This window comes from Podarcis vaucheri (assembly GCF_965113315.1).
Source record: "Podarcis vaucheri genome assembly, chromosome: 5".
Lineage (NCBI taxonomy): Eukaryota > Metazoa > Chordata > Lepidosauria > Squamata > Lacertidae > Podarcis > Podarcis vaucheri.
In genome coordinates this window covers 2397059-2410306 of record NC_138763.1, presented here as the reverse complement: position 1 = coordinate 2410306, position 13248 = coordinate 2397059, and the positions used below count along the sequence as shown (strand labels likewise).

The following is a 13248-nucleotide window of genomic DNA, read 5'->3' as shown; positions in this document are numbered from 1 at the left end:
CCATTTCCCACCCAAGGGATTGGACAGGAGAGGCCGAGGAGCAGCCAGATGTGAGCTTTGGAATAGATTGATGGTTCTGGCTTTTCACATTGCGTGAGGATTTGGCCCCCCTCTTGAGGCTTCGGGGGGGGGGGGAGAAATCTGGAGATGGTGGAGGGAGATTTCACAGGAGAAATAGTTCCTGGTCAGGCTGAAAAGACAAGCAGGCAGATGCTCATCTCTTGAGGAAGTGAGCAAACCCGTTTCCCTTGGCTGTGTCTGCTGCTCATCTTCTCCCACCTCCATATATATACGGGGTCACCTCATCATTCATGGTCCCACCACAGAAACAGCTTCTGTTTGGGTTAAGCAAGACATCATGAATTTCCAAGCAAAGGTCTAGGTCTGCTAACATTTTTTTCGAAGAGCCCAGAACGTGGCCTTTGAGATGTGAAGCTGCAACAGGCTGCGTAAAGTTGCAGCTGGTTGCAAGGCCAAGATGTGAGCCGTTTGGTAGCTCAGGTTTGGCAAAGCCAATCGTGATTTTGAGCAAAGCTACGGCTTTGTGTTCTCGGGTTCTGCCGGATTTAGCTTAATTAGCTGGTGGAAGACCAAAGCTATCTTGCAAAACGTTTCACTGGCCATAAGAAAATTATTATGATCGTTATTTTGCTAATGTAGGTTTTTGAAGGGGCAGCTGAAGGAAAACCAGGAGATAAGTTGGCAAAGCAGGAGCGAGGACAAAGATCTTGAAAAAGCATTAGACAAGCCCTGCTGGATCAGGCCCATGGCCCATGTAGTTGCATCAGTGATTTCCCCAGATCCGAATTCAATAGTCAAGCGGCAACAGGTTGCCCTCTCACCTGTAAACTCAGCCATTTTGTTCCCAAACTCCCCAAAACATTGTGGTGTCTCCCCCCCCCCTCATCATCCACACAGTAGCTGTGCAACGAAGTTACCAAACCAGTCTGGGTCCCGCCCTGCCCCGCTCAGCCCAGGGTGGAGTTGCATTTGGGATCAGCTAGATTCCTGCAGCGCTCCGTGGCTTACCTCCCAGGGACAGATTTAATAATCCGTTGACTTCAGACTCAATGCGCTGTGTTGTAAATAAATCTTTCATCCTCTCGAGGTGTGGCAGACGGTTCGGCAGAGTTCCCAACCTCACAGCGAAGGCTCCTTTCCTCACCCCGGAGCTCTGTGGGCCGGGAGGGCGTTTTCCATCCTTCGGGCTCGATTAAGCAGAGTGCGTACCTGCACAACTGCTCACGGTCCTCCGAGGCGCGCACACACACACACACACACACACACACCCGCCGCCACAACACATTCCTTCTATCTGCAGTATTCTTTACAGGTGCACTGTGTGCAGCAATAGCGCCACCTGCTGACTGCTGACGGAATAGCGACACAACGCCCTTCAATACAGTTCACCGTTGCTCACTTCACTCAAAGCTAGGAAAGGTGGTCGTGCCCCCACGACAGGCTCACCTGCCTCTCTGTCTGCCAAGAACTAAGAAGAGACAATAAAAACAGAGGGGACACGTAGGTCTGTTTTCTGAATTTTGTTTATTCCTCCCGGGCTTAGACACAGCTCTGGAGATGGACATCAAACGCTCCTCAGCATCTCTGCAGGACTCTGGCTACCTCTGCGGCATGGACCAGCCAGAGGGCTAGGTGGGTGCAAATGGGGTGCCAGGTTGTATGCATGTTTTAAGGCAAGGGGAATGAGGAAAGAGGACCTGCGGGCTGTTTATACCAGCGATGCCAAGACCCTCCAGCCGAGAAAATGACAAGGAACTGAAGGTTGGAAAGACGACCGCAGCCACATGATGAGGAAGCTACCTGAGCTGTTGGATGCAGGGATGCAAATATGGCCAGCAGAGGGGGACACAAAGAGACAGCTTGAGAAGAACAATTCTACTCCATCCTGCCCTCTTGTAGAGGCTTCCCATCGAAAGCTGCCTTCTACTGAGTCAGGTCGTTCATCCAGCTAGCTCAGTACTGGATACCCTGACTGGGAAAGACTCTTCCGTGTTTCAGGAAGGACTCGTTCCCAGCCCTTCCTGGACATCACCAGGAATGGACCTTCTGCAATGCAAGGCAGAGGCTCTCACCACTGAACTGTGGGCTTTCTGGAGAACAGTAGAAGCAACCTGCTGGATCAGGCCCATGGCCCACCTACTCTGGAACCTGTTCTCAAAGTGGCAGACCAGATGCCCAATGGGAAACCTTAAAACAGGACTCAGCCACATCCTCCCTGAATTTGTCCAATCCTCTTCTAAAGCCATCCACGTTGATGGCCATCTCTGCCTCTTCATGGAGGTGAGGGCCATCAGTAGCTACTAACTTCTGAATTGCAGGAAACCACAGGAGGGCTGCTCTAGTGATCGGGTCCTGTTTGCAGATTTCTGGTCGGCCGCAGTGAGAACAAGAAGCTGGACTAGAAGGGCCAGTGGCAGGCAGTTCTTATGTTCTTTGTGAGTTCCATAGTTTAACTCCGGGCTGCAGGGAGAAGCGCTTTCTTCTGTCTGCCCCGAATCTTCCGAAGGTTCAGCTTCATGGGGTGTGTAAGAGCTCTCGTTCATTTCATTCAGCTCACCTTAAAAAGGAAATTGTTGGAGCTGAAATACCTTCAGTCAGGAAAGGGCCAGCGAAACGATCAAGGGAGCGGAGTGACTAATTCATTTGGGACTAATTCGTTTAGAGAAAAGGTGAGTAAGGGGTGAAATGATAGAGGTTTATGAAATTATGGAGAAAGTGGATTAAGAAAAGTTTCTCTACTTCTCTATTATGTTCAGTGGCGCTTGTACAGAAGTGGAGCTTATGCAAAAGAATTTGGGTGTGTTTGTGACACCAGATCGAAGGACCGTGTGTGTGCTAACACATATCCACAGGTAGGAGGTTTCACTTTGAAAAGTCTTGTGAATAGCAATGCCATCTAATGGCTTTCCTTCACAGGCTCAGTGCATTTTACGTAAGGATTCCAGTGTTATGTTTCCTCCCACCTGCGTAAGGAAAAGCTTCAGCTATGTGACAGCATCTGATGCTCCTGAACTGTTGGTTGGGATTAATTCCTCATCCACTAAGAGAGGTAAGACAGAGGTGGTCCCCGCCTCAAACTCTTCCCTTTTACAAACTGGAGAGAGTTCATATTAATTTACAGGTTATCCATCCTATGAGATTCTGGCATAACGATCAGAAGAAACGCAAGAGGGAGAGTCGTTATTCAGCTCACGGTTAACGTATGGAACTCACTGCTTCAGGATGCCATGGGGTTTACCAAAGGATCAGATGATTCCACGGGCTCTGTAGATCTCACAGTACATGACTGTGTACAAAGAGGCAGTCTGTCAAAGTGCCAGAATTGGAAGAACAAAAACAAAAGGGAAGATTCTCTCTAAATTCATTGGCAGTTGCCTTAAACCAAGTCAGACTATTGAGGCCACCTTCAAAGTGCCAGCTGGTCCCATGAGGACTTAAGGAAAGCCTGCTGGATCCGATCACTGTCTCATCTAGTCCAGCATCCTGTTCTCACAGCGGCCAACCAGATACCTCAATGCATTGTCCCTGCAGCTAACAGCCCTTGGCAAGCCCTCTCTTCCTCCATGAATTTGTCCAATCCTCTAGTATAGGCACGTCCAACTTCCAATAGACTGCAATCTACTCACACTATTAAAAAAATTGGCAGTGATCTACCTATTGGATTGACCAAAGTTCTTGAGCTTTTTTTGGAGAGCCTTCACCAAAGCTCTTGAGTTTTCTTTAGGGGAGGGTTGACCACAGCTGTTGAACTTCTTTCCCTTTTTCTTTTGGGTCAATCGATCTGGATCATGCAATCGACCAGGATCAACCATGGACACCCTGCGATTGACCGGTAGATCGCAATTGACCTGTTGGACATGACTGCTCTCGTATAGCCACATGGGCTGGTGGCCATCTCTGCCTCCTGGTTTAACTCTGCGCTGTGTGAAGTAGTCCTTTCTGGCCTGAATCTCCCAAGCTCCATCTTCATGGGACATCCAGTGGGCCAAAGCAGAGACTGCATTTGGGCTTTTGGGAAAGGAGCCGTTCCTTGCAAGTGAAGACACTCATAACCGAGCCCTGCCGAAATCTGGGATTAGGAGGAAAGCGCCCAAGAGAAAGGAGGCAACTTGGAGGTCTAGAGACTCTTTCTTCCTGATGCCACTCAAAGGCGGGAGCCGGTTCTGGTCTGGGGCGCTGAAGGTGGTCCACGGCTAAGATGGTGGGGTGCCGAAAAGTACAGGGGGTCCCGAGCAGAGACTTCCGGGGATCGCCAGGAGAAGCGTGTCTCCGGGAGCTGAGGGCTGAGCCCAGCGCCGGAGGAGGCGGAGGGGGAGAGAGCCTGGGAACCCCTCCAACATCTCTTGTGAAACCTGTCCGTTAATTTATACCGAGGATTTGTACAAAAATAAAGGGTTCTGCTGATAAGATTTAGAACAAATATTAAATAAATATTCTCTCTTTTTTAATGGCGTGTCCGTGGCCTAGTTCATAGCTCGTCTCTGGGGTTGATGCCGGATTCACTGGGTCCGAGGCGCTCCTGGTTCAAGGCCGCAATGACTTCGTCGGCTTTGATCCGCTCCTGGAGGGAAGGAGGGAGAGAAGAGGGAGTCAGGAGGGCCAGGGAGCGTGGAGGCTGGATTATGAAGGAGGGTCCACCATGTCCCAAGGGATTCTGTGGCTGGGGGATGTGGTGGTGAACAAGGGGGTCTCTCAGTCCTAAGGACGGGGGGGGGGGGGAATCATAGAATCACAGAATCAGTCAAACAGTGAGAATTGGCCCTGTTACATCTACCTCCCTGAAACTCAGCACTGGCACCCCACAGGGATGTGTGCTGAGTCCCTACCTGTAATCATTGTGCACATATGACTGTATTTCATCTGATCTATCCCCTGTAATTATTAAGTTTGCAGATGATACCACCATAATGGGTCTAATTACAGGTGGAGATGAATCAGCGTACAGGGGGGAGGTTCAAAAAGTATCTACATGGTGCCTAGAGAATAACTTGCACCTAAATATTAGCAAGACAAAGGAGATGGTGTTGGACTTTCGGAAGAAGAGAGGGGAACTAGCCCCGTTGTATATTGGGGTGTCTGTGTGTGTGAAGAGAGTCTCTTCCTTTAAATTCCCGGGAGTTTACCTTAGTGAAGACCTCACTTGGAAAATCAACATAACTCAGGTGGTTAGGAAGGCCCAACAGAGACTCCATTTCCTCAGGGTCTTGCAAAAGAACAATGTTAAAAACAACAATAGATGACCTCCTTCTACCAGTCCACAATAGAAAGTGTCCTCTCATGTTGTATCACAGTGTGGTACGTTGGCTTGACGGCCACGGACAGAAAGTCTTTACAGAGGGTGGTGAACACAGAACATGATATCATGGGCTGTCCCTTGAGTCCGCTAGTTGACATTGCAAGGGATTGATGCCTTAGGAGAGCAAGAAAAATTCTCAGGGATGATTCACACCCCAGCCAGCACCTCTTTAATTTTCTCCCCTCGGGCAGGAGATATAGAAGTATAATCAGTCATAACAACAGTCTATAAAACAGTTTCTATCCATGGGCTGTTAGGCTGCTGAACGGAAAATAATATAGCACAGCTGACTATTGGGGTTGGTGTGTTGTGCAACAAGTACACAGAGAGCAATGAGATTGAGTGTTTTTTGGGGGAGGCTTGGTTAATTTCATTGTACACAGGTTGTACATTGACAATAAAGGTATCATCATCATCATCATCATCATCATCATAGAACTGCAGTGTTGGAAGAGACCCTGAGGCTTATTGAAATATACTCAGAGTCGCAAAGTGATTTCATGCTCTTTATTCCGCTCATAGTGGTGAGGAGGAATGAATGGAAGTCCCCTCACAGTATCTGCTTTATATACATTATTTACACAATGGGCTGCACATAGAATCATAGAATCATAGAATTGGAAGAGACCACAAGGGCCATTGAGTCCAACCCCCTGCCAAGCAGGAAACATGATTGGCTAATTCCGGAAATCTACTGTAAGCCAATCAGGTTGTGGATTCACTTCTATTTGGAGCAGGATTGAGTGTCTCCTGCAGACCAATCATACTGCTGCATTGTTCTAGGACCAATCAGACTGCTGCATTTTGGATCCTATTGTTCTAGGACCAATCAGACTGCTGCAATTTGGATCCTATTGTTCTAGGACCAATCAGACTGCTGCAGTTTGGATCCTATTGTTCTAGGACCAATCAGACTGCTGCAGTTTGGATCCTATTCAACTCAGTACATAACACTTATCTAGTCCAACCTTCTGCAACACAGGAATTACATGATGATAATAATGCTACAGCAGAGATAGTGAATAGTTTGGGGAGGTTTGCTTAAATTAAAAGTGCTTAAATTTGGCTGCATTGTAGCTTTTGCAATAAGGCTGCTGTTCAGGTAGCGTTGCCATTTTCAGCCACAGACTAAGCTCAAAACTCTTCTTCTTGGCTTGCTGAAGAGCACTGTGTGACTCAAAAGCTGGAATGTACTTTCATCAAGTTGTGTGTTGGTCCACAACTCCCTACTGCGTTCTCTTTCAAAAGCTATATAGTGCAGTACATTTCGGGAGATGAGTCCCGGGTTAATTCTACAAACAGACCACCAGGTGTCAGCAGTACCCTAATCTAAGTGAACTTCATTGGTCTGGTCATGTTGTGCGGATGCCTGATGATCGTCTTCCAAAGCAACTACTCTATTCCGAATTTAGAAATGGAAAGCGTAATGCTGGTGGTCAACAAAAGAGGTTCAAAGACTGTCTCAAGGCAAATCTTTAAAAATGTAGTATAAACACCGACAACTGGGAAACACTGGCCTGTAAGCGCTCCAACTGGAGAACAGCCTTTACCAAAGGTGCCATGGGCTTTGAAGACACTCAAACTGAGGACACAAGGGAGAAATGTGCTAAGAGGAAGGCACACTTGGCAAATCCACACTGTGATCAACTCCCGCCTGGAAACCAATGTCCCCACTGTGGAAGGATGTGTGGATCCAGAACTGGCGTCCACAGTGACTTATGGACTCATTGTTTAGGGAAGTTATTAATGTGTGACATTTTAATGTGGGCGGGGTACAAATAATTTTATTATTGTTGTTGTTATTATGTTATATTATTATTATTATTATTATTACCACCATGTTTATGGGAGACAATCTTACTCGGCTACAAGGGATCACCAAAGAAAAAAATCTAAGTGATGCCCTATCAAATACTAGCTGGATTTGACAGTACTGTAGTAATAAACTTGGTTTCCAGTATGTCATGGATCAGTTTTGAAAAGGTTTGCAGATCAAAACCAGCAGCTGAATACTGTGTGTGCAACATTTATTCATTCATTTCATAAAATGGACACACATCTTGATTGTAAGGGAGAAAGGATAAAGATAAAAAAAGAAAATCAAGGAAAAAAATGGCTTGGGATATGAACCAGTCGAAGACCTTTCTGCTAATTCCCTTTGGATAATAGGAGAGGCATTGAAACTAAGCCAGGGCAGTATTTTGCAGCAGATTTGTGCCTATTTAAAAAAAGAGGAAAATGAAGATAGTGAAATAAATTGCTGGCATACTAGCATCAGCGTGGGTCTGATAGCTCTCTCCTTTCCATCCGGATTCAGTGGATGGCCTTTCTCATCGAGTGAGAGAGCTCCTGCAGGCTCTCTTCTCCCATGTAAACGTGATAACGAAAAACTCACCAGTTCCCGGTAGAGAGGGTTGAGGGTGAACCACAAGGCAACCGCACACCGCTGGCCTTTGGTCACAGCCTTCACGCCATGAGGATTCTCCCCACCAGATGAAAAGCTGATCATGCGCCCACATTTGGGTTTGATGGAGGCCTGGGAAGCAGAGAAAGGGCAAGAAATGTTAGCGGACATTCCGCTTTCCCTTCCCAAGGGTTTGGAATCAGGAGCCTCTGATTCTGGAGTCGGCATATGACTGTCCTGACTAGTAGTTGCCAAGACCACATAACACCGGTCTTGAAAGACCTACACTGGCTCCCAGTACGTTTCCAAGCACAATTCAAACTGTTGGTGCTGACCTTTCAAGCCCTAAACGGCCTCGGTCTAGTATACCTGAAGGAGAGTCTCCACCTCCATCGTTCTGCCTGGACACTGAGGTCCAGCTCCGAGGGCCTTTTGGTGGCTCCCTCCCTGCGAGAAGTGAGGTTACAGGGAACCAGGCAGGGGGACTTATCGGTGGTGGCACCCGCCCTGTGGAACGCCCTCCCACCAGATGTCAAAGAGAAAAATAGCTACCAAACTTTTAGAAGACATCTGAAGGCAGCCCTGTTTAGGGAAGTTTTTAATGTTTGATGTTTTAATGTATTTTTAATCTTTTGTTGGAAGCTGCCCAGAGTGGCTAGGGAAACCCAGCCAGATGGGCGGGGTATAAATAATAAATCATTATTATTATTATTATTATTATAGTCACCATTGGCCTTATTCTCTGGGGACTAATCCCACTTTAAAGCCATGCAAATAGCAAAAGAAGAATGGCAGATAAAATTAATGGACTACGCAGAATTAGGTAAAATGACAGGAAGGATTAGAAACCTGCGGGACCAGAGATTTACAGAAGATTGGAAGAAATATACAAACTATTTGAAGAGCAACTGTAATCAACAAATTACACTAGTAGGACCACAAGAAGTTTTGTAAGGAGAAATATCTGAAACATTGCAAAGTAGAGAAAGAATAGAGATGTTAGTTATGAGACTTAAATGCAATAGTGAAGTAAGAAATGTATATTAAGTGAATAGACTGGGAAATTTTCAGATGTGATTGATGGAAGTCAAAAAATTATATAAGATGTAAAAGTATGTTTCATTACTGTTGGAAATAATATGTTTAAAAAACCTAATAAAAATTTATTATAAATATTAAAAAAGCCATTCAAATAGGTGGCCGCCCCCCTACATCTTGCAGCTGGGCATTCCGCAGTTTAACACTGCAAATAAGAACTTCCTTTCGTCTGTCATGAATCCCCCACATTTCAGGTGCATTGGAGGATCCCCACTGGGTTTGAGTTTTACGAGAGAGGGAGGAAGACCTCCTCTCTCTACACCAGAGCTTGCCCAACTGTGTGCCAAGACACATCATTGTGTCGGCTGCGGGTTTGTCGTGCGAACGTTCCCTGCGCTCCTCCCTGGAAAGGGGTTAGTTCAGCCCCTGGTTTGCTAGCAAAACTGAATCACTGTGTCATGAAACGATGCATGTCTAAAAAGCATGTTTGGAAAGCTCTTATCTGCTCCATGCATAATCTTATGCGCCTCTGTCCCCTTGCACCGTTTCCCCTAAAACCCCCAAGCCCCAAATACTGTTGCCTTTCGTGGTAGGGGAGCAACCTATGGTTAGCATCTGGCACAGAGCTCTTCCACAATGCTCCCTTGGCAATCTCCCCCTGAGCTTGTTCGGAGGCCTCTGCCTTGCTGGCCCTTTCCCATCTGGCCTGGGAGAGTGGAATGCGGACTGACTCCAGCTACAAAAACTGAGGCTGTTTTGAAGGGCCTCAGAAATAGAAATTTTAAGTGGTTATCAGCTGTAATGATTAAGATAATTGGGGGGGGAGAAAGAAAGGTGGAAAATTAAGTGAAAATTAATGGTGAGGATTTGCTGAATGAATAATTTGAATTGGAATACAAAAAGGGGAGGTATGAGGAGGTCTGAGAAGTAAGTTAAAAGAAAAAAAGTGAATGGAATTATATGTGTTTTTATTTTTGTATTTTTGTTTTTTGTATAACCTTTGAAAAGTTAATAAATATATTATTAAAAAAAAGAAATAGAAATTCCAGCACGCTGTTATCAAAGCAACTGTTCCAAGACATAGCAGGCAGACAAGACAGGCAAGGCCGTAGCAGGCAGACCACAAAGAATGAGTAAATTAAGAAGTATTAACCTTCAAAAGGGGAAACATGGAATGTTAGAACCTGATTGGATAAGAATGTAAAGTCTCACTCTCTGGTTTTTTTGTGTGTGTGTTTTGGTATAGACTATAAAAAGTGGGCGCACCCTGATTGGGGTGTGCCGATTGCGAGATTGTTGCGCTGGACCTTTGCTTTGCATATGCATTTCAAATAAACCCTGTTATAACCTGCAATGACGTTTGCCACTTTGTGTGAATCTGTGCTCCGAGGACCCAATAGCAGATATGGAACAGGTCCAACATTTCGACAGATTCTCGGGCTGGAGGATTGTTTCCTGGGGTTTGAGAGAGCTGTTGCTGTTATTGATATTATCGTTGTATCTTTAGTTTTAGATCTTATGATTTACTGTATTTTTCGCTCTATAGGACGCACCTTTTCCCCTTCAAAAATGAAGGGGAAATGTGTGTGCATCCTATGGAGCGAAGAAGCCATAGCCCCACGACCCTCTCCTGCCTGGAGAGGTGGCGCGCGGCTATGGCAGCAGCCTTTCCGCTGTGCACCTTTCCGCTGCTCCCCGATAGCCATGTTCAAATATATAAAAGGATGTCACATAGAGGAGGGAGAAAGGTTGTTTTCTGCTGCTCCAGAGAAGCGGACACGGAGCAATGGATCCAAACTACAAGAAAGAAGATTCCACCTAAACATTAGGAAGAACTTCCTGACAGTAAGAGCTGTTTGACAGTGGAATTTGCTGCCAAGGAGTGTGGTGGAGTCTCCTACTTTGGAGGTCTTTAAGCAGAGGCTTGACAACCATATGTCAGGAGTGCTCTGATGGTGTTTCCTGCTTGGCAGGGGGTTGGACTCGATGGCCCTTGTGGTCTCTTCCAACTCTATGATTCTATGATTCTATGATTCTATGACCTGCTCTTTGGGGCTGGCGGTGGGCTTCCCCCCGCCAGCCCCAAAGAGCAGGTCGAAAGGAACCTGAAGCACACCGACCCCTCTTGCTCTCCAGCCTTCCAAGGTAGGCGACTGAACGCACCTTAAACGGCACCTTGTTTTAGAGGGGGAAAACAAGAGGGGGGGAATTCTCCCCCTCTCTGCGCAGCCAGCGCCATTTGGTTGTGTGCTTTCTGATGTGTTTTTTTATTGTTTATGACTTCTGTTATGTTTGTAATTATGTAAATCTTGCCATGTTGTAAGCTGCCTTGAGCATAGTTTCAAACTATGGAAAGGCGGCATGCGAATAAAATATTGATGGTGGTGATGCTCACCGTCACAGTCTTGGCATCCATCTCGGTGAAGATAAATTCGCCCCCTTCGAAATCGCTGTTCATGTACAGGAGAGCACTAGCAGGAGAGAAAGCAGGAAGGTTAGACTCAGCGGAGGGAGCCTGGTCCCCACCTGCTCTGAAGCAAGTCCCTCTCATAGTGCCGGAAGTGGAATTTCTGTTCGTCTCATTATCAGGGTGGCCCCTGTTGTGTCTGGAAAAGTGCCGTCTAACCACAAAACTGGTAAGAAATGGTTTAGGAGGAACACTGACTGTTAAACTAAAAAACACCTCTAGAGAAGGCACAAGGAGGGTTCTGCATGTACACTGAAAATTTGCTGACTAAAGCAACATTTCAAGGACTTGGTTGGATTAAGATATTGGTGTTGGTACTGACCTTAAAAGCCCTAAACGGCCTCAAAGGCCCAGTATACCTGAAGGAGCATCTCCACCCCCATCGTTCTGCCCAGACACTGATGTCCAGCGCTGAGGGTCTTCTGGCGGTTCCCTCGCTGCGAGAAGCGAAGTTACAGGGAACCAGGCAGAGGGCCTTCTCGGTGGTGGCGCCTGTCCTGTGGAACACTCTCCCTTCAGATGTGAAGGAAATAAGTAGCTATCTTCTCTTTAAAAGACATCTGAAGGCAACCCTGTTTAGGGAAGTTTTTAATGTTTGATGTTTTAATGTATTTTTAATCTATTGTTGGAAGCTGCCCAGAGTGGCTGGGGAAACCCAGCCAGATGTGCGGGATATAAATAATAAATTATTATTATTATTATTATTATTATTATTATTAGGTGATGGGGTGGCAGAAAGTAGTTGGGGAGCCCATGAACGGCTTAGACGGTGTATATTTTTTTCTGAAACAGAGAATTTCCCATGGAAATTGCGGGTTCCCAACCCTACCTGTAATCTCGGAAGGTGTAAGCGGGGGGCTCTTTCCAACACTCATTGGCTTCCGGGTCCAGGAGGCAATTGTCAGCATGGATAGGGTGGCTGAGGTCATTCCTCCGCTCCTGGTGGCCTGCAGAGGGCAGAGAAATGGGAGGTTCAGCCTTGCTGGCAACTTCTCACTTCATCCCGGCTCTCACTAAATAAACGGCAACAGATTATTTCATTGTTGCTGTGCAAACTACTGAGTCATGACTGGCCATATTTTCAGTAATGTACGCGGGTGGCGCTGTGGGTTAAACCACAGGGACTTCCCGATCAGAAGGTCAGTGGTTCGAATCCCCGCAACAGGGTGAGCTCCCGTTGCTCAGTCCCTGCTCCTGCCAACCTAGCAGTTCGAAAGCACATCAAAGTGCAAGTAGATAAATAGGTACCACTCCGGTGGGAAGGTAAATGGCGTTTCTGTGCGCTGCTGTGGCTTGCCAGAAGCGGCTTAGTCATGCTGGCCACATGACCTGGAAGCTGTACGCCGGCTCCCTTGGCCAATAAAGCGAGATGAGCACCCCAGAGTCGGTCACGACTGGACCTAATGGTCAGGGGTCCCTTTACCTTTACGCATTGTTATGCATACTTTCCCTTAATACACAGAATTCTGTTCACCTTATTTACCTAGAGAATTGTATTCACATTCTTCTGGAGGATTTCAGAGGACAGCTGTGTTTTGCTTTACATGTTGTTTCACAAAGCACAGATTCCCTCCAAGTTCATTTATTTCATTTGCTTAGTGAATGCTCATAGCACTTCATATCTTCACAGAAATCTCCCAATGGCTTACAAACCCCGGCAAACAAGAACCAACAAATTATTGGGGGGAAGCCACATAAACCTATAGTGAGGAGGCGACCGCATTCGAGTCTGAGCAATGGCTCTACCATGGATAATTCTGCAATTCTGCATTCTAAGTTATGTAATTCAATCAACATCTCTGAACAGCATGCAGAAGGGAGGTTTGGCAGACTGGAAAGTTTTTTGAGCCAGGCCTTACCTGACAGAGCCGTCCGGCACACCAGGTGCGTGTAGGAGAAATAGAGGGTGGAATTGAGCCTGAAGTACGACTCCACGATCCTGCGGGCTTTCTCGCTGACATCGTAGAAGAGGCGGGCGCTCCCCAGGGGAACTCTCCCCTCGTAGCCGAACTGCGGGCAAAC

At 46.7% G+C, this 13248-nt stretch overlaps 1 protein-coding gene across 2 annotated transcripts in view; it reads right to left on the bottom strand.

Moving 5' to 3' along the window:
* Positions 1 to 1526: 1526 nt before the first annotated feature.
* Positions 1527 to 13248, bottom strand: part of P3H2 (prolyl 3-hydroxylase 2) — a 114359-nt gene continuing 102637 nt past the window's right edge. For both annotated transcript variants that reach the window (XM_082224143.1, XM_082224144.1), the window contains exons 11-15: positions 13086 to 13236; positions 12056 to 12173; positions 11155 to 11230; positions 7713 to 7853; positions 1527 to 4582 (exon numbers count right to left, since the gene is read on the bottom strand). In XM_082224143.1, coding sequence (XP_082080269.1) covers positions 4490 to 4582; positions 7713 to 7853; positions 11155 to 11230; positions 12056 to 12173; positions 13086 to 13236 — 579 coding nt within the window. In that variant the 3' untranslated portion in view covers positions 1527 to 4489. The remainder of the gene's footprint in view (positions 4583 to 7712; positions 7854 to 11154; positions 11231 to 12055; positions 12174 to 13085; positions 13237 to 13248) is intronic.